Source organism: Onychostoma macrolepis, chromosome 19 (genome assembly GCF_012432095.1).
Source record: "Onychostoma macrolepis isolate SWU-2019 chromosome 19, ASM1243209v1, whole genome shotgun sequence".
In the NCBI taxonomy this organism is placed as follows: domain Eukaryota; kingdom Metazoa; phylum Chordata; class Actinopteri; order Cypriniformes; family Cyprinidae; genus Onychostoma; species Onychostoma macrolepis.
The window spans coordinates 16,024,581-16,047,357 of record NC_081173.1 but is presented as its reverse complement, the minus strand read 5'-3'; the positions used below and the strand labels follow the sequence as shown (position 1 = coordinate 16,047,357).

Genomic DNA, 22,777 nt, shown 5'->3' with positions numbered 1-22,777 from the left:
CCACCTTTGATTTATGCCACATCAGCATCAGCTTTTCTCATAAAATATTCAAATCATGTAATTAACGTGCAATTAATTCAATTAAAATTTTAGTTGATTGACAACTCTAATAATATGTCATGTGCAACTCCTCACTGAGGCTTATCTTCTCTGGCAGCTCTTTATTTACAGCTTATGCAGGAGGGACATCAAGGGTAAAATGACATTGATTACCCATAACCTTTCTTCCTGGGAAATCTGAAAGGATGCAGGTGTACAACTGTAATTCACTATGAACAGCAGGAAATAGGCTTCTATTAAAAGATGGTCATTAGATTGTAAGGTTTCTTATTAAAAGCAAATTCAATTTAAAATAATATGATAAGGAGAGGCACAAAAAAAAAAAATCAATCAAAGTTTTTGACCCAAGCTGACGGGACAGTCTGACACCGGAGGCCTAATTCTTCAGCAGAAATTAGGGCTAAGCAGAATGGGGGGGGTGGGAAGTTATACAAGTAAATCACCATTAGTGGCAAATTACATCAGCATGAAATAATCAAAAACATTTTGATCACATCAAGAACATCGCACCATTGTTCAAAACACGTCTCCTCAGGTCTAAACTCAGAGGCACGACTGATTTCAGGTCAGTGTTCCGCTCTCTTCAGCGATTCAGGATAAAGCGTAAAGTTTGAGAGGACAAAACCACACATTTTTCCTGTGGTGTAAACACACGGATAGGAGAAAACAAGAAAACCTGACCTTCTCACTCCAGAAAAACCCGTGTGAAAACAACAAACTTTGACTTTAGGAAGACCTTTGACTTTAGCAAGTCAAGTATCAGGACATTTTTGACTTCCAAGCTGAAAACATATATCCAAAAGAACAAACAAACCACCCTTTTCCAGCTAAGAAATACGTAACTGCAACCCTGCTTCCTTTAGTCTTAAAGTGATTAGGAAGGATCATCCAAAAGCAAAAATCATATGATCAGTCTTTCCAGTAAATCTCTTACTAGACTGAGACATGAGGGAGGCATTAAATACAAAAACGGCTGAAATCCTCACTTTGAATGTCCTCGTTCACACTTGACAGTCTTCTAATAAAGACAAATGGCTGAATTGTTTAGGAACAAGAGCAATGCATGATTTACTACCTCATTCAGAGAAAGCATCTTTCCCAAAGTTCCCAGTTGCTCCATTCCCACTCAACAGAGCCAAACCTCTAAGGCAGGACCTTCAACCAAAGTTACAACATCTTCGTCCCTTCTTACTCAAGCACATATATGCACAACCAATGGCGAGCAGCTGTGCTTTCCCAACGACACAGACACAATCAATCAATCTAAACTGCGAACTGAACCCCAAAACCGATCCTGAGAAAGACCCTGCCAAATCAAGGTCTAACTTGCATTCTAATGAATTACTTTCGACTGGTTTTTCCACACATGGTTGTCAGTGATTATACACCTTGTGAAATTAGATAGCAAAGCAAGTCACAGGCCAGCGGAGGCAATTTACCTGTTGATAGCTCTGGCAGCTAAGAAGAGGAAAGTAAAGTCATCTTGAGACGGACCGAGATGAATAGCATACGCAGCGGCACGCAACAAGAGGTGTAATTGTCAATTTCACACAGGGATTGGTGCATTATTCAATGCTACGGACACACGTATGAAGTAAAGCATATCGGTCTCCTGATATACTGCGTTCACTGCAGAACAGAATATCAACTAGATACAGTATATGTAAATAAGATGTTTGAATTTTCCCCAAGATCATTACCATTCACCCTTTTAAATCATGAAATGCAATCTCATATTTAATACCATCAAGCTTTAGGTAACACTTTATAATAAAGTTCAATTAGCTAACATTAGTTAATGCAGGAGGTATCACAAAATAACAATGAACAAAGATTTCACAGCATTTATAAATTCTAGTTAATATATATATGAATACCGAGATAGATAGATTGACAGACAGACAGTTCTGTGTTAATAATTTATGTTCATTTATAACACAAACAAATATTAATTTATATTTTAAATGTAATATTTGTTATATTGTTAAATGCTATAAATGTTATATTTTAAATGTTAAAATGCAATGTAAATTAGCATTAACCAAGATTAATAAATGTTGTATTATTTCATGCACTGTAAAAAATAAATGAATAAAAACTTTTTACAAAATAATTTTGGCAGCTGTGGTTGCCAAATAATTTTGTAAAAAAAAAAAAAAGTGTAATGCAATAAACATTCATTAAACAACAGAATATGTAACAAAGCCCAAATGTACATAAATGCTAACAAAAATTATTAAGAAACATGATTATATAAACAAAATACTTTTAAATGTGGAGTGTAATGCAGGGAATTCTGGGAATATCAGTTTACAGTTTTTGACTGTAAATTATACGTTGATTTGTTCTTCACTTCTAAAAACTGTACAATTAACAGCATTTTACTGTAAAATTACATTAAATATCTGGTTGGATCTTTTAATTTTTCACTGTATACAGTACAGGAACTTACGATTAACCTATAAACACAGTTTTTTTCCCTTAGCATTTTTACAATATTTTACAGTTAAATTTATACTCATTTTTCAAAGGATCTTGTCGTAAAATGTTACGAGTTAAGCTCTACAAAACAGCTAGCACCTGTAGTACATAGTGATCACCAAAGAAAATAATTTCCATTATTATTTCAAGTAATTAACATCATTTAATATAGTAATTAAAGTTAATATTTCATCTTTTAAACACCCCTGGCCTGGTTTACTTCTGTTGTACAGTAATTTCACTATACTGTTCTACTCATTGGGTGGACAGCCCTTGAGAATCGGCAGTTAACAAATTTTGCATATTCCATGTTCAAGAACAACGGCTTCTTAGGAGTAGGTGGAATTAATACAAAACTGACAAGTTTAGTGTGTATCAGCCATCAAATCCTAGGAAACGCATTTATCCGTTCTGCCATTGACGGAAGGTTAAAGTGCCCCCTCAAGCAATAGATTAGTCGAGGACACTACTGTATTTTGATCCAATAAATGCAGCCTTGGGGTGCTCAAGAAACTTCTTTTAAAGAATTTAATAATTTACACGTCATGCTTCATGGATGAAAAAAAGAACAATTTAAGTCACCTCATAACGTCTTCCTAAGTAAAAATATACCTCAGCTATATGGAGTAACTGATGACACAAGCAAAAATTCTTGCCTATCCTCAATAAGGCCAGACACTGACACTGCTGCACTGTCACAGTGTCCTCTGCTTTTCCATAGCCTACAGGCTTGAAGATTAGTGCAGTCACTTAGTCGAAGAAGATGCTATTGAACGCGGGAAAGAGGAGAAAAAAAAAAGAACTGAAAGAAACGGGCAGAAGATGAGAGAACACCTTAAGAATATAAACCACCCATCAGGACTGAAAAAACAACTGATAACTAGCAAGCGCAAGATACACTCGGTGTCCCCATAATGTCTCAATCACAAATGGTTCTTGAACTTGATCTGTCAAATATCTCAGGCTAAATATATACAAAGGAGTATAACAGCAGAGTATAAGCCTGTAAGATTTATTTATTTCTTTATTTTTTAAGAGAGAGAGAGAGAGAGTTAAAATTAGGATGCAGTTTCTATACATGGCAAAAAATAAGAATTTTTGACTTGTTTCCCAGAAAATTATTCCACCACTTTAAAACTAAATATATTTATAAGCAAAAAATAAATAAAATTCAAGATGTATTTTCTATGAATTCTGCTTCAAGTAAATTCATATCTAGAAAAAAAAAAAAAAAGTTTACATGTTATGGCTAAGTGAGAAAAATACTCCATATTGCAGTGTAGACAAGGCTAAATTATAGATTAAGATTAATAAAATCTTGAGTGTACTTTGTTTTGTTCCATTGGCAGACTTTCCACTTGTTTAAACAAAGCTTGCTAAATGCATTTTATATTATTAAATAAAACTGTACGTTATTTTCTAAAAGCCATTTTGGCAGAGTATATCTGAAAAATTATGACTATGGTGGAAGTAATTGTTCTTTAGAGGACTGATGTGGAGAAAAGTACAAAAATGTGTGTATTGCTTGGCTTATATTATTCACTTGAGTTGTGAAAAATAAATGAATAGCATGAAGAATAGAGATTATAAAACGACAAAAAAATAAATAAAAAATACTATGCAAGTACAAGACAATTGCTAAATTCTAAAGTAGTACAGAGCTGACTGTAAAAAGTCACAAGAAAATACCAGTTTTAAAGAAAATACTTCCATTACAACAAATGATTTATTTCTCTCATTTAATATTTATAGAATATAACCACAAACCCATCATTACCTACAGCAACCGTGCCTGTTCAGTTAGTAGCATTCAGTACGCTTCCCTCTGTAGGGGTTATTAGGGTACTTTAGAAAGGTTCAATGAATTTCCAATGACAGACCTAACCAAGAACAAGCACCAATCTGTTTCAGCACTGCTCAGTGACCTCAGAAATCGAAGCGGAGGCAAGACAGAAAGGCAAACGTTACAAACTACACTGCAGCTAGCTAACGGCGCAGAGCCCCTTTCAATTACCTGCTCAGTCTCCTTGGCCACTGCTGTGCTGATTACGGCACACAAGCCATTTCCTCTGAATACACAAGGCAGGACCTTACACTATAAAAGCACAAATGTAATGCTTATAAATCTAACCATCACGGGTAGTGAGCACCCTAATGAATCCCCAGCTCTTTCTAATAAAACTGATTTAGAGTTACATATAAAGGAGCCAAAATACAGAACGAGTCGACTTCCAGACAGTTTAGAGAAACACAAGAGAACTCAGAGAGTTGCATCAGCAGAAAGATGAAGCATAGGTGCCAAAGAACATTGAAGAAAAAAAAAAATACTATTACTGTCAGAGATGATGCATAGTGGTCCACATGACACATTACATTAGAGTTTGAATCTGGCTTGGGACATTTACAGATCCTACGCCTGATATTTGGGGGGTCTTATCTCTCCCCACTTCTACCCAAAACCTCATTAAGTAATTAAATTAATAAAAAAAAAAAAAAAAAAAAAAATCATTCTCAAACAGCATCTTTCCCTATATAAAAACAAAGTTTATATAAAATTTCATAAAATATTAAGAGAAATTAGGGTTAAACAAAGCTCCTAAAAGAAATGTTAACACTAACATTAATTATTAAAAATATCTTATTTTTTATTGTACTTCAGCTAGTTGCCAAAGGATATATGTGACCCTGGACCAGTCTTAAGTCGCTGGGGTATATTTGTAGCAATAGCCAACAATACATTGTATGGGTCAAAATTATCGATTTTTCTTTTATGCCAAAAATCATTAGGATATTAAGTAAAGATCATGTTCCATGAAGATATTTTGTAAATTTCTTACCGTAAATGTATAAAAACTTGATTAGTAATATGCATTGCTAAGAACTTCATTTGGACAACTTTAAAGGCGATTTTCTCAATATTTAGATTTTTTTGCACCCTCAGATTCTAGATTCTCAAATAGTTGTATCTCGGCCAAATATTGTCCGATCCTAACAAACCATACATCAAAGCTTTCAGATGATGTATAAATCTCAATTTCGAAAAATTGACACTTGACTGGTTTTGTGGTCCAGGGTCACATATGTAATTTTCATTTAACTTGATGCACTAGACAAAAAAATAATAATAAAAAAAAAAACGACACAACAAAATTACTAAAACTTCAACTAAAATAACATTTTTAATTAAAAATCAAATATTAAAAATACTATAATAGCATCCCAAATATACTAAAAAACACTGAGAGAAACTATATTATATATAACTGTCTAATTCCATTGGCAGGTTTGAATTATTTATCTTACTAAATTTACTGAAGAAACAAGTAAAAACAACCCCAAATCAAATCATGCAAAGTAATATTAAATTTAAGGTACAAGACTAAATTCATATACAGTTTGGCTAAGGTATTTAATCTTGTTTAAAGGATGTTTATACTGGAAAATATTTTTTTTCTCCAAATGTCAAAATGTACAAGAGGCATTATGATAGGGAATATGGAGTGTTAATATTTCAGCCAGCTTGAGCCTGATATCTGATCAGAGCTACTGATTGTATCATGGGAAGTCGTTTTGATGCTCTGCTTGGTGCCATTGTTGTTATTGTTCTGCTGTCGCTGACTATCTCTGCATGACAGCTCTGGCCCAGCATCTGGAATTGTGCCTTGATTGTCAGCCAAAAAGTATATTACTGGCACAACATGCCATTTTGAATCTTCTGAATAGTGCCATTGGTAAGACTGAAATAAACTGCTGTCTTTTGTCACTTTTATTATATTCAAAACACAGTTTACCCCAAAAAAATGAACACATGACTCTTTACAGATGTGCCAAGAGTGACTGATTTTGCTTACCCGCACCAGGAGTCGCCTCTTCTTCTTTGTAGTGCTCATCGTGCCACTGCATGGTTAGATAGTAACTGAGCATCACCTCCCACAAGGCCTTGCAGAGGTCAGTCAAGCAGGGGATGTAGCTGTCTGTGGTAATGTGCTGGGGTGAGAAAGATAAAAGAAAAGACCTTCAATCACACTGTTTTGATTTCCACAAGCCCCTACAGGTTCAACAACAACAACAGAACAACAACTGATTTCAAAAAGTAGTGTCAACAAAGATATACAGGAAATCATGGCATGTGACACTGAAGACTGGTGTTATGGCTGCTGAAAATTCAACTTTGCTTTCACAGGAATAAATTACATTTTAAAATATATTAAAATAGAAAACGGTTGTTTAAAATTGTAAAAAAAAAAAAAAAAAAATTAATAAAATATTACTGTCTTTACTCCAATAATATTATATACATATACTAAAATAAGTAAATTCATGTAAAATTACCAGGTGACAAAAAAGACCCTGATTCCCTGAATCTGCATGCATTGAAATGGACAGTACAAGCAGAACTGATCCCAAAAATGTTATTTTATGATTTTTTTTTTTTACAACTTTAAATTTGTACAAATAAATTTAAGACATCTGAATACTTTGTAAAGATCCATAGACACCCTAAAAATTCAAATCTGAGAAAAAAAAAGACACTAAACATCTGGCGAGGAACCCAGTTTAGCGTGACATTATGTGTCTCAGATGTGTGTGTCCTTAAATCTAGCTGAAGAGACATTTGAAAAACAGTAAATCTGACATTGAGGGAGCATGAATACACCAGAGATAATGATTGACCTGCTGAGGACCTTAATGAATATTTACCATGCGATCAATCCTTCAAAACCTCTGAGAATCTCTAGCATTCCTTGGAACGCTATAATTAGAAATAATACCATAGAGACAACAAAACAAGCTCCTGTCTGGGATGCGAGACTGTATATCAAATCGGGAGGTAGGCTGTGTATGAAGTAAAATACAGTTTGAATCAACTTTGACTTCGGTGATACCGGCATTCTCAAAGGATCTGACATACTTCCTTTGGTCAGTGCGATTTGTGGCCGGGAAAAGCTGACATAAACTTTGCCGTGTCTAGAACCGCTGCATTGCCGACTCATCTATACACATATTCATCAATGCTGTCAGCAGTGAGATGCTGGAGCTCTATCTCTGGCTTTTCTTCTTAACCAAGCTTGGAAGCTCTGCAAACTGCTGGAGCCTGGTAAATTACGATCGGCCTGAGGCTCACCAAGGTTGTTTCTGAAGGCAAGGGAACGGCACATAGCAACACGGGCTCCAGCTGTGGAAAAGCTAACAGTTTTTGCTCTTTGGTTACAATTTATGTATTACCGTCATCACTTTTTACTACCGAACCAGTGTTGCTGCAAGGCTGATTTGCAAGTTTACCAATGGACTCCTTAAATTATGCTCCACCACAGAAGCCTTTCAGTTTCTGATTGTCTACTGCCAAAAATTTACCTAATCAACGGTAATGGCACATAGCAACATGGCCTCCAGCTGTGGAAAAGCTAACAGTTTTTGCGCTTTAGTTACAATTTATGTATTACCGTCATCACTTTTTACTACTGAACCAGTGTTTCTTGCAAGGCTTATTTATACGTTTACCAATGGACTCTGAAAATTAGGCTCCACCACAGAATCCTTTCAGCTTCTGATTGTCTACTGCCAAAGATTTACCTAATCAGCTTTACTTAGTATACGATTGAGGTCACTGCGCAGGAACTTCAAATGAGAACAACATTTATATAGCTAATGGCATAGTCATGTTGCCAGTTCATGTTTATAGTCTATGAAAAAAAAAACATAAAATGAAACATTAGTGCGGGAAACTATCAAATTGTATTGTCCACTAAATCTTGAGACATAGGAAAACAAAAATGTAGCACAACTTTACCTGCCATTAGTTAATAGCAGTATTTACGATTTCAAATTCAAACAGTGAAATTCAATACCTGTGCTAACATGAGATTAAAATTCTATAATATTAAATTCAGAATTTTAAATATTAGATTCAAAATTTGCTATAAACGATCTGTCACCTGCAGCATCCTCACGTGCGATATAGCATACAAGCCGGGGACAACTTCTTTGTTTACAGATGTGACATAATAACGCAGCGCCATGCTCGAATTTCCCGCAAAAACCTACCTGTACCACTCAAATTAGAAAATTTTATTACAAGGTTACCGTTGAGAATCCAGCTAAAGTAAGGCGATAGTTTTGAACACTGGCTGGTTATGTACTTGCTCAAAAATTGATTTTGCATAATTTTTAACCAAAAAAGTAATGGACTGCAGCTTTAAATACATATGTATTTAACTGCATAGTGCATATTTACATTTTGCATACAGGTTTAATATTTAATATTATAGAATTTTAATCTCATGTTAGCACAGGTATTGAATTTCACTGTTTGAATTTGAAATCGTAAATACTATTATCTAATGGCAGGTAAAGTTGTGCTACATTTTTGTTTTCTCACGGCAGCTGGAATAAATGGCGGAATATAATCCAGAAAGGTCGAAACGACAATCATCAGTGACTGGAGATTCATCCATAGTCAAGACCAAAAGAATTCGTACTGGGAAGTGGCTACAGAAAAAAAGAGAATGCGACCGGGCTATTGCTAAAACAAGAATAAATATCTGCAGAGCTTTTGAAAGGTGGCGTGAACGCAGTGTTTTGAAGGGTTTTAAAACGGACGCAGAAACTGCTTTTTTTTCTGCTGGACAGGTAAGACATTTCAATGGTTCATTGGGTAATTAGGTAACAGTAGCACACTTGTTCGCTTAAACAGTGGAGTTTCTTATGTTGTGTTTTTTTTCTCGTCTGGCTATGCTCATTATGATAAAAGTCTCTGTAAGGGGTTGTAAGGAACTTTAATTTGCTTTTTGGGTTAAAAGAACAATTTCTTTATTTCGAAATGGTATGACAATTAGAGATTAGACTGTACAGAAATTGAAATCTACAGCTAACGCTAATCCACACTAAATACACGCACTCATGCAATGCTGATGTTATTAACATCAACAATTTGAAAACAAAGTATAACAATAATAATAATAGGCACGGTTTGATGTGGTATGAGCTAACCGATCCTTAGATTTAATCACCATTGATAGCGCAATTTATTGTAATGCTTTCTTCCTCCGTTGGTCAGAACAAAAGTGGCAGTTGTTACTTGTTCAGATGACATTCTCCAGTGAAAACTCTTATTTGGGTCATACTTTCAAGATGTAGAATCTGTGAATACAAAGTGCCGTATCCACATCGGTGCAGTGACTGACAGCTACACATTAGATTCATCCGCGATGGAGCCGTGCCGGTGTACAACCCATGCAAGGAAGATAATTCCGCAAATAGCTGCAATTGCAGGTTTTCAAACAGAGATGGCGATAGAGGCAAAACTTATGGACTGCAGCTTTAAGTAAATATGCATGGCAAAAGACAAAGTTAATCTTGTACTTTTATGAAAATATTCATAAATCTATTCAGTTAATATTTAACCTGCTGTGAGTTCAACAAAATCACAAGCTCAGATGAGTTTTATAAGTTTTCATAATTTTAACTAACTGTGCTTTTATTTTCTGCTTCAAATCAGTTACATCACACAAAGCATAAATAAATCGCTGATTTACTTTTAAATACACTACCACTCAAAAGTTTGAGTCAGGAGGAGTTTTTTAATGTTTTTAAAAGATGTCTCTTATGCTTACAATTAGGACTGGGTATCGTTTAATAAATTTCGATACCGATACCTTGAGTTCGATACCGGTTCCTGAACGATACTTTTTTCGATACCAATTTTATGAAATCAGTTTTAACAAGATTACATTATCTCAAAAAACTTTGGTTTTATTTTTTCAGCTTGTTGACATTTATTCAGACTCAAAGCCTCATCTCCTGAGCCACTGCACAAAGGAACAAAATATACCCAACACAATAAATCAGTGCAAATAGTTTTAATAAAGTTCAAATAGTTTTCAATTTACACATCTGTTAGGCTACATTTACACTAGTGTGTGTTCGTTTTAAAATGCATAGCTCAGACAGAATCATCATTTCTATTCATTTATTCTAGGTTGTTAAAGGCTTCAAGAAATTGAAAATCTTAATCAACTTTCATAAGTGGGTGTTTTATTTTCTTTTATTTTTTGTTTTATTGTTATTAAATTCTGTGTTGTAGTGAATTATTTGAATGCATAAAAACAACTTAGTTTATTCAAATTTATTCTTAAAATAGCCTTATGAAATGTTTTCTTTTTCCTCAGAAATTCTGTGTTCTGTATTTGGTTTTCAAATGAAGGCATAAAACATTAATTTCATTTATCTTTAAATTATTGAAAATCAAAATTTATTTATATTGGCAAATAAAGGGGATTTACTATTAAAATTAAAACATGGAAGAAATGTTGTGTGATCATTACTTAAAAAAAATAAAGTTTTAATATTTTTAATAGTAGCCGTAGTAGTAGTAGCAGTATGTACATTCTGCTGAACAATAGTAATGTATTTCTGCCCAGTGTCTTCCAAGTTAAACCAAACTTTTATTTTGACGGGTTGCCGTGAAAACCTTATGTTCTGTGTGTATATGATATGACGCTAGTTTTACTCAAATCAAACGGTCAAATGCTCATGAAGTGGCTCTCAGAGCAGTTCTGGAGATGTTGTTCATGTGTTTATGTCCTCATTTAGTGAGACGGCAGACACTGAAATCACCTCGAGCGTCACGCGCGCTTCAGTCTGTGTGTAGTAAACAAAACCGCGTGATAGAGAGCAGACTGCTCCAAACACTGATCAATCTGCGCAATGCCGCTTCTAGTCGAACACACCTAGTGCTGCAGGTTTATTGGCTCTCTGACGTTGATGAGATTACCCCCTTAGGTATCGAAATTTGGTACCGAACGACAAGACGTTTTTTCGATACTCGATGATATCGAGGCAATTCGGTCAGTGCCTAAAAAGTATCGAACTCGATACCCAGCCCTACTTACAATGCTGCTTTTATTTGATCAAAAATAGGAGCACAGCTATTAATACTGTGAAATATTATTACCAATGAAATAATGGTTTCTATTTAAATAGTTTTTCAAGTGTTATTTATTCCTGTTATAATCAAAGCTTATTTATTCCTGTTATAATTTTCAGCAGTCATTACTCCAGTCTTCAGTTTCACATGATTCTTCAGAAATCATTCTAATATGCCAATTTGGTGCTCAACAAACAGTTGTTCTGATAAATATTTTGTGTGGAAATTGCAATGCATTTTTCAGGATTTGATAAATAGAAACTTAACAGTTGAACAGTGAAAAGTATTTATTTCTTTTAAAACAATATAAGTTCAAACTAAATTATTATTAAATTATTATTATTTGAAGTGGATACTAGGTTCGTAAATATACAAAATGTTTCGTCACAGTTTTGTATCTGACAAAGATGAGTAGGCAAGGAAACAAATCACACATTCTTGAGAAAACAGAAGCTCCTAAACATAAATGAACACTTCTGAACACTTTGATCATATTCATTTAATTGAATTCCTTGATCCATAAAATGTTTCAGCCCTGTTTTCACCCAGTACTCAAGAACCAGTGTGTCCAAAAAACCCATCAATTGTTTCCCTCTGTTTTAAGAGACACTTAGTCAAGACTACAACTTAAAAATTACACTCGTTGAACAAATTGAGACTTTAAAACAAACAATCAAATGAATAAAACACTCATTCACTTTTGTATTCACACACTGAGACACGATGCGACCTGATCCGAGTGGCTGCAATAAATCTAATTAGGCCTGTGCTGCATACAGAAAAAAGCTTTGGGCATTTAGAGGTGATTCATCACTTACGGTAATTCTGCAGTAACAGATAAACAAGCTCATATGAAACCATCCCACACAACTCATTACACTAGAGCGGCTCCGACTAATGCAATGAACTGTGGCTCAAGTATTATACCGAAGGAAATGCATAACATTGCCAAAGCTGCCAAAATGTAATACTCAAGGCTGAAAGCAATAATTATATGAGCCATTCGTCTCTTTTGAAGTTGATTAATTGTTTTGGACAGCTTCATCCCTTCTTTGAATAAAGTTGTATGGCTGCAATCATTGAGCGTAAGGAGATACATGGATGCTCAGCTGGATTAACACTGATCCAGTGGTTACTACACAGGAAGTATAGTATTCTAATTGATGACTAATGCCTCCTGTAGGTGAGCAGAGGGAAAAGTCAGCCATCTCATTCAAACAATCAATCCCTCAACCTCTCCAGATGACTTCCTGCTATTGGGATCAAGGCATTGTTGCCTGGCAACTGAACGTTGGTGGAGAGAAAGGATGATAAATGTCTTTCTAATCTCAAAGGAGTCTTATTAAACAGACAGATGGACATTTATAGCTGATATTTTGATAAGAACGTTTCACATTCTGTATGGGATTCAGGCAGGTGCACAAAAACAGATTCAGGTCAGTGACTTCATTCAATGGTGAGTTGGGAATTACATCCGAAAACATGAGAAAGTTCTTTCATGTACTCTTGATTTTTTTCCTCCCTATAGTCTCAGAGACATCACTGGGGTTATTTCAGTGCTAATCGTTATTTGCTCAGATAAAAAAATGCGGAGTACAGTCCTGGGCAGCAGAGGTGACCACCTTCCTAAATACAACCAAATCATACCCATTGTCAAATATGATTGTAGTAAATATCTTAAAAGTGCAGGAGTGGGAAAACAAAGTGAGGGGGAATGTACTGCTGCCGTCAGCAGGCTGTAAACGTGAAGTCAGCAGATCTCTGTGGCGTCTTCTCTATCATAACCAAGCTCAAGAAGTCACACCACAGATGGCAGAGCTAGAGAGGCTCAGCCAGGATCAAGGGCTTTCTAGTTCCTCAGGAACAGGACGTTAGGATCACATACTATTTGTAATATTAGGCAGCTACTTTTTTAGATATGCGTTTTTCTCTTTTTTGCTGTTAATTTTAATTTTATCACCGGTCCTTTATTACATACACACACACACACTTTTCAGAGCTCAAATGGCTTAAAATCCTTTAAAGTTTTATAAGGAAGAGCATCAACCAACTATATTTACTGTACATGCATCAATATAATATTACATGTGATGCAAATGTCAAAATGTATTATTTTGCATTATGCATTATGGTAGAAGTATTTTCAGGTCATTACACAGTACTGTGGAAGGAACTGCATTAAAATGTCATTATTTTTCAAAAATTTGCCCCTGTAGCTATAATGTGTATAAAAAGAAATAAGCAAGCTGAGTCATGCATTTCCAACAATGTAAAAAATTTTTTTTTTTTTTTTAAGTTTTGAAATAAAACAAAGATTATTGGAGTATGTTTTACAACAAAACTATTTCAGATTTTCTACTTCAAAATGTTGTGTTTAATTTAACATGTTACTTGTTTTTTTCAATTAAAATTATTTTAAAGGAGACCTATTATGCCCCTTTTTACAATATGTAATATAGCTGCAAGCAGCAATGGCGGGCCCAAGCCGTCAGTGCAACCGCCACCCCGGTGACATCATGAAAAAGGGGCACAGTGGGCACATGCATTTACAGTAACCCTCTGGCAGTCTAATTTTGATGGATACAGCAATTAAAGGGTTAATCCAAACTATCAAGGCTGTGAAAGGCACACACACACGCATTCACACAACAATATATAAAACTTTGGTAACACTTTCAATAAGGTTTCAGTTTTTAACATTAACTATATTTATTAATATGAACAATAATTATATAGCTTTTATTAATGTTAGTCTCTCTCTATCCTCTCTCTCTCTCTCTCTCTCACACACACACACAAAGAACAAAATATAAAACTTTTGTAACACTTCTCAATACGGTTTTAGTTTGTAACATTATATAACTTAACATGAACAATATTTATATAGCATTTATGAATCTTAGTTAACATTGTTCAAAACTGACTACTACATTATTAATTGAAATGTATTGTTAATGTACATCAGTTACTGTACCATGAACTAACATGAATATTTTTTTTACTAACACAAATAATTGCAGTAAAAATATGTTGTTCATAGTTTGTTAGTTATGAATTAACTAATGTTAAAAACTATATTAGTTAACTTTATTAGTTAACATGAACAATAATTATATAGCATTTATTAATGTTAATGAATGCTTAGTTAAAAATGTATTAATACATTATTAAAATGTAAAGTTGTATCTTAAGATTAGTTTATGTACTGTGAATTAACATGAACATGAATATTTTTAAATGTTAGTATTAACTAAGATTAAAAAAAGATTAATAAATGATCTAAAAATAGATTGTTCATTGTTAGTTCATGTTAGTTAATGCATTAACTAATGTTAACCAAAGATAACTTATTGTAAATTGTTGCCAACACGTTTTATGATCTATAACCATTTTTAATAATTATTTTAATGATCTGTAAGCATTTGTGAAATGGTTTTGCCTGCATTTCAGTTTAGTCTTCATCTGTGAGCTGAACTGTTTTACTGTTACATCCATGAGATTATGTAAGTTCAGATGTCATTTCACAGGATGTCATAGGTCAGTATCAAATGAGTTTCAAATTATTATTTGCCGCACAAACATTTTCTAAGTCCATGTGTATGTATATTTTGATCTTTTTTATGTTGTAATTAATATAATTATTAACCTAATTATATAAAATTATGTTGTCAGTGCCCTACAGATTAACTGGTTCTGGGAATTTTTTTTGTCCCTAAAACGGACAGAATGGGATAAGGCTTAAGAGACTTCTTAAGCTGTAATGCAATAAATACATTAAATAAATAAATAAATACTGATAGATTTTTTTCTAGTCAGAAAAAGGATGTTTAAAAGTCTCTCTTTCTCTTTCTCTCTCTCACCCATCCCCTCACTTCCACACTCAACACACACACACACAAACACAGACACTGCCGTCCACCCCCACACAAACATAGTGCACACACATCAAATGTCTGATAGTTTTTTAATTTTCTATTATTCATAGACCTTTTGTAAAGACATGAAACTAACCATACTTCTTCAGAATGACTTGTTATATTTATGTAAAAAGTTTTGAAGTGTTTCGAAGCTGCACTTTAAGAAAATTACTGCTATATTTCTTTACTCTCACTTTAATAAATCACCATTTCAACACTGTTCAAACAATCTAAAAGCCATTCGCAATTTAATTTCTTCAATGTTTTGGCATCATGTAGACAAAGTTTGGTGTGTATAGTATAATTCTCCTCTGAGCAGTATGCATTAGTTCACAGCTATCCCCCCACACACAGAAGGAGAGTGACATCAGATGTCTGACAGTTTTTTTAATTTTCAGTTTTGTAAAGTCATGAAACTAACCATATTTCCTCAGAATTACTTTTTCTATGTATATAAAAAGTTTTGAAGTGTTTGGAAGCTGCACTTTAAAGATACAAGAAAATTACTGCTATCTTTTTTTACTGTTACTTTAATAAATCACCATTGCCACACCGTTCGAGATATCCTAAATTCATCCACAATTTAAAATCTTCAGTATATTGGCATCATGTTGACAAAGTTTGGTTTGAACTACTTGTTTCTGCTTGGAGGAGTATTAATTTATTTACAGCCTGTTTTCTCAAAAAACAAACATTAAAATAAAAATAGCCGACTTCCTGTTGGTCGTAGCTAATGACTGTAAATTAGAAAGTTGTCCGGCTTAATAAGAACAATTTATGTACCAAGTTTGGTGTCTGTAGCTAAAACTAACCCCCCCCCACTTTTGACAAAAGGTGGCGCTATAGAGTGCCTCTTCCACGCCCATTTATGAGCTTTTGCTGGTGTCTAACTATCATTAATACGGATATGTGTATTGAGTTTCATGGATGTGTATCTGCCTCATAATCACCGTAAAAGAATATTGAAGTTTGACACATTGCCATGGCAACAGTATTTTACAGTTTTACATCGGCCGTGTTTTGACATTATTCTGATGAAGTTTGAAGCAAATTGAGTAAAAATAAGATGCTGAATTCAAAGCATTTTGAAAATGACATTTCCTGCTGCCAGATGGTGGGGCTATAACTTTGACTCCTAATAGTCACATCTATGCGATCGGCATCATACAACGAACAAACCACTGAAGTTTGATCAAAATCAGACAATATATGTGGCTGTTATTATGCGTTTCCTGTTTCTCATTTCTCACCATAATTCATCGCCTCGCCACGGGCAAACCGTTCGAGATATCAAAAATCCCTCCGCAATTTAGCATCCCCAATGTCTTGAGATCATGTTCACCGAGTTTGGAGGCAATCGGTTGGAAATCCTCAGAGGAGTATATCAAATTCCAGAGCATGCGCTTTTCAAACAGCCCTAAATAGCTGACTTCCTGTTGGGCGGAGCCTATGACATGCAGGGTGAAAGTTTTTCGGCTCAATGAGATCTATATGTGTACCGAGTTTCATATGAATACGTGCAAGTATGTGTGAGCTATACATCAACATTTCAGACTGTGTTCCAGGGTCGCCGTAGAGCCCCTGTGCCACGCCCTGGTCCCAGCCTCTGCGGCATCCTAATGGCCGCGGATTCCACGCATGTCTCTTTAAAGGCAAATGAGCTGCTGTTCCCTGCCCCCTTTTCTAGAATAGGGCTGTGCCTTTACAGCTCATTCTTCAGGATACTCTGCCAAAAAACATCTGTTTAATTTTGATTATCATATCTACTGTGCTGAAATCATGCATTTTAAAGCCATATCAGTTTAACCCTTTAAGACCTAAGGGTAAAATAGGTCATTTTCACACATTTTGTTTATTTGACTGTACAATTCTAACAGAATGTGCTATTTTCAAGTGCAAGGTGTGCAAATTACCGTAATAAGCCATATATTGCCGAAAAGCGCATGTTGTCTGCTATCAGGAGCAATTTGAATTATTTTGATAGTGCAAACGGTAGAAGAGTTATGGTAACATGAATACAGCTTGGTCTGATGTGTCGGCGCCGACACAGCCGGTTTTAAAGGGTTAAACTTCGAAGTAAACTTTAAAGCGGTTGTCACACAGCACGTGAGTACTAAACTAAGTTCTCTTTCATATCTTATTGCGCTTAAATTGTCAAATACACACAAGTTTATGTTAAAAACACATGAGTTACAAAAACAGGTTTGGGTTAGTAGATGCACCAGGGACCCAATTATAGCACTTAAATATGGAAAAAGTCAGATTTTCATCATATGTTAACTTTAAATTTATTAGCAATTTCTGAGTGAAGGTTGTTTCTCCAATTTTTTTTTTTTTTTCACTTAATGAGCCTTGGTTGGATGAACCACATACACAATGACATATTTATCCGATTAATACAGTAATGATGGTTCATCTTCCCACATAATTATCAAACAAAGGGAGAGTAATTAGTCTGGTGCAGGATTGGCGCTTAGAAAATAGCTCAGGACAGACCTAAAATCAGCTTTGGAAATCTCTCTGTGCGCTGCTCAAACTGCAACTGCTTCTCTAAGAGTCAGAAGTCAATGAGGCACTTTCTACCCAAACGCTGATCTCTGACACCCTCCAGAGAGGGAAAACGACTGTGAAAAAAAGCTGAACTGACCCGATTCTTTACGAGGGTTTAATGAAATGCAAGTCAATTTCTATAAACACCCTTACCTGAGCTTTAAATCTAACATTGCACCTTAGGGGGAAACATTCAACCTGCTGCATTAGTATATGGTCAACGTTCACATATACACAAAGAATGACAACACATTTCTCAGTTCAGCACGACAACTCATGAAGCTCTAATCATTAATGTGCAGCCTTATCTTGAAGTTTGTATCCTTCATTCATCTTTTAGATTAGACTGGGCTTAAAAATGCCTACTTCGTGTCAGGTCTCATTCTCAATGAATCTGAAAACTGCTGTATGAGCAGCCTTCCTTATTAGCTACATCAGTGTAGCTTCCCTGCTGTCTTAATGAACAGAATCAATCAAACGTTCCACGTTTGGAACTTCTACTGACAAAACTCTGCAGGCAGTCCTTGTGTGAGAGTCAGTTCTCAAAATGTGGCATCATCAGAGATGCCACAGATAACAGTTTGCTCATATTTACTATTCAGGAGGCTGAAAGTTCAGAATTTGACAGCTTGATAGCACAGAATAAGAAAGACAGCTCAGAAGATAATTGCTAAAGCTATTAATATAACTAGGGGTGGGAATCGAGAACCAATTCTCATTCAAAATACAGGATTCAAAGGGATTTCATGATGTGCGGTTCATTTAACTATTCAGCAGCGCGCAACACAGCTACAGAATCTATAATGTAAATGCATACAGCATGACTGGTTCAGTGTAATTTCTGAATAATATGCTTGTGTGCTAATTCTTTTTAAAGACTTTTATTGCAACCATGCACAAAAATAAACAAACAACCAAAAAAAACTTTTGCAAAATCTGCATGGAGAAAATTTTACTCCTGAAGCGAAATTCCACATCACATGGACTCCTATTTAAATGACCAGATTTTGTCCATGTAAGAACACCAAACAATGGTGATTATGACTGCTCTTCAGTCAATAAGACTGATTCCTGAACAAATGACTCTTATCAGCTGGTTCTTTTTAGTAAATTAAAAACACACAGCACAATTAGTCTGATTTCCAATCGAATGGTTCTTATGAACTGGTTCTTTTTAATAAATCAAAAGCAGTGCATGACCAGTCAGTATAGTCTTGATTTCCAAACAATTTCCAATCATGTGACACTTACGAGTATGCTCTTTTTAGTAAATTAAATGTTTAAAACAGAAACATAAATTGCTATATACTTTACTAGAAGAGATCAGATGTGCTAAAACATTAACTACATTTAAATGCAGGCTCGAAACTAATCTGTTTAGCTGTGCATTTATTGAATGAGCACTGTGCTACGTCCGAACTGATTGCACTGTATTTTATGTATAATCAGTTTCTATTTTTGACCGTTTTAAATTAAATTAAATTTCTAAATCATTTTTGAAGTTTCCTATTTTATTGTTGTGATTATTTCTTATGATCATTTTACTTCCTTTTATGTAAAGCACTTTGAATTACCATTGTGTGTGAAATGTGCTATATAAATAAACTTGCCTGCCTTGCCTATAAAGAAACAGTAATGTTTAAGAATTTTAGCAAATCAAAAACATACAGAATAAACAGTATAGTCAGATATCCAAACTAATGACTCTTATGAGCTTGTCTTTTTTTAGTGAATCAAAATCAGCACCAACAATGTAGTTCAAACAACTCTTACGGTTCTTGTCAGTGAACCAAAAATATTCAGAGCCAAAAGTGTAGTCTGATTCCAAAATGAGCAACTATTATGAGCTGGTTCTTTAAACCAAGTTATCAATCATGCTCGACTCAAAAAGGAATCAGAATAGTTAAGAGGAGACAGACTCTACAAAAACTGCCTTAAACTATTGCAATGCACTTATTTTCCAATGCACATCCTTTTAAACAATTATAAATATGAGTATATGATGTATCATATTGAGATACATGAGAATAACCTTTTGTAGAGATGAACAGCAGGGTTAGAGATGGAGAGGGAGGTAAAGAGAAGCTGATGTGATTGGCATACTCTCATACAGTACTCATGTGCAGCTGCAAGGTCAATAACCACTAGGGTCCATCGAGAGCTCTCCAAAATACGAGTGTGAGGGATTCATTCAACTACACTGATGGTAAATAACACTGATACTCTGCTATGACATAACTTGCAGAGAGTGTGCAATTTTTTACATTTGTTTTACCTTCGTTGATGTTCACAAACAGGGCCTTTCTCGCTTCTGTTCATCTACCTCACTCATTGGCCAAAGCGGAGTATGGAGAGCACAGGAGATCTCTGAGGGGATGGGATAACGATAGTTTCATGTAAAATTCATGTAGCGCTCTGCATTATGATGTGACCTTTGGAGCGTTCCAGTTACGCTGCATTTTAATTCCCACGCTGTGGTTCAAAGTTCAGGACTGAAGTGATTGTCATTAGCATACCTCTCGTCGTGTTTACTTCATGACGACTAGACGCTCAGGAGAGTGTTTGAGAGCCGGAAGGATGATGCATTGTCCACGGTGCTCAAGACAAATTCATCTGCAATATTTGCCTTGCTGTGAGATGAGAAGAAAGACAAAATCTAGGAAAATCTGTCTTGGGGCAAAAACCCAGATACAGGATTCATTTTCTTTTCCCTTCGGAGGTTCAAAGGGCCACCGTATCCAGAACGGAAACTGAAATGAGCAACGCTGCATCTGATTGAGAAAATACTGTTGTCGTTTTTAGCATGTGTTTCAAAGCAACGTCTCAGAGAAGGAAAATCAAAAGATTTTATCAGCTGAGCAGACACCTCAGGCAGCGTCAACTCGTGTCTGAGTGTTAAAGGCATAGCACATGTTGCTAAATTTCTCAGTGCTAAAATATGTATATGGCCCACACAAGCATTCACATTGCAGCACGATTTGTCAGGGTTGCCGCTTATGAGATCAAAAATAAAGTTTGGGAGGAATGGACCGGGTGTCAAAGGAAGACATTAAGGCAAAATGAGACTGAGCAAAATGTCTGAGGTCAGGAACACTTTATGTTTTTGATTGACATTCATTTGATGAAAAATACAACCAATAATATTATAAAATATACAATATAAAATGACTGCTTTCTATTTTAATATATGTGACCCTGGACCACAAAACCAGTCTTAAGTGTCAATTTTACGAAATTGAGATTTATACATCATCTGAAAGCTGAATAAATAAGCTTTCCTTTGATGTATGGTTTGTTAGGATCGGACAATATTTGGCCGAGATACAACTATTTGAGAATCTAGAATCTGAAGGTGCAAAAAAATCTAAATATTGAGAAAATCGCCTTTAAAGTTGTCCAAATGCAACTTCTTAGCAATGCATATTACTAATCAAAAATTAAGTTTTTATACATTTACAGTAGTAAATTTACAAAATATCTTCATGGAATATGATCTTTGCTTAATATACTAATGATTTTTGGCATAAAAGAAAAATCTATAATTTTGACCCATACTATGTATTTTTGGCTATTGCTACAAATATACCCCAGCGACTTAAAGGAACACTCCACTTTTTTTGGATATAGGCTCATTCTCCAACTCCCCCAGAGTTAATAAATTGAGTTTTACCGTTTTGGAATCCATTCAGTCGATCTCTGGGTCTGGCGATAGCACTTTTAGCATAGCTTAGCATAGATCATTGAATCCGATTAGACCAGTAGCATCGCGTTCAAAAATGACCAAAGAGTTTCGAAAAAGTGGCGTGTTCCTTTAAGACTGGTTTTGTGGTCCAGGGTCACATATTTTAAATACTTATTTATTCCTGTCATGTCAAAGCTGAATTTTCAGCAGCTATTACACTAGTCTTTAATGTCACATGATCCTTGCTCATGTGCTCAAGAAACATTATGATCAAAGTTGAAAAGTGAAATTTTCTTTGCGGAAAAAAGTACACTTTTTTCAGGATTCCTTGATGAATAGAAAGTTTTTAAAAAAGCATTTATTTGAAACAGATTTTGTTGTAACAATGATAAAGTTCTCAGTATCACTTTTGATCAATTTAATGCATCATTGCCGAATTAAAAAAACAAACAAAAAAATCATTTCGTAAAAAAAAAAAAAAAAGAAAAAAAGAAAAATCTTAGTGACCCCAAAATTTGGAACAGTAGTGTATAAACACTCAAGAGGGGCAAAACAAAGCTTCCTTTCCAAATCATTCACTTACTTGGCATTAATGCTAAGCGCATTGAGTTCTGTGCAAACATCTGTTGATCGTACCAGGTGAACTTGAACATAAGGGCTATGTTTTACCTCAGATCAGCAGATAACAATATTCCCTTCTGACACTCAAATATAGTACAGCCAGGTGTAGCTAAGCCTACGCCAACTATTTGAGCTCTGTGCCAACAGTAGGTTGTAGAAAGACTCTACACACTTCAGCTCTAGACGTGGAATACGATGTGCATATTAATTATAGAGAAATGAAACCCGTGTTATTACTCTTAAAATGGTTTGAAAGTGAGTTGAGAAAATGTTAAACAGAGAAAAAATGGGGTGGGGAATCAATTTTACCTACACTGAATAGTAAAAACCTGTTAATGTGTCAATGGCAAACAAAAATGCCCATGATAACATTCTAGTTTAAAGCATGTACCAAGTTTCTACAAATATGCACTACCATTCAAAAGTTTGGGGTCATTATTTATTCAACAAGGATGCATTAAATTGGTCACAAAAGCTTTCTGTTTTAAATAAATGCTGTTCTTTTCCACAAAAAAATATTAATCAGCACAAGTATTCACA

At 34.9% G+C, this 22,777-nt stretch overlaps 1 protein-coding gene across 2 annotated transcripts in view; it reads right to left on the bottom strand.

The window, feature by feature from the left end:
• vps50 (VPS50 EARP/GARPII complex subunit) overlaps positions 1–22,777 on the bottom strand; it is a 131,806-nt gene that overhangs the window by 62,258 nt on the left and 46,771 nt on the right. For both annotated transcript variants that reach the window (XM_058753356.1, XM_058753357.1), the window contains exon 13: positions 6,393–6,528. In XM_058753356.1, coding sequence (XP_058609339.1) covers positions 6,393–6,528 — 136 coding nt within the window. The remainder of the gene's footprint in view (positions 1–6,392; positions 6,529–22,777) is intronic.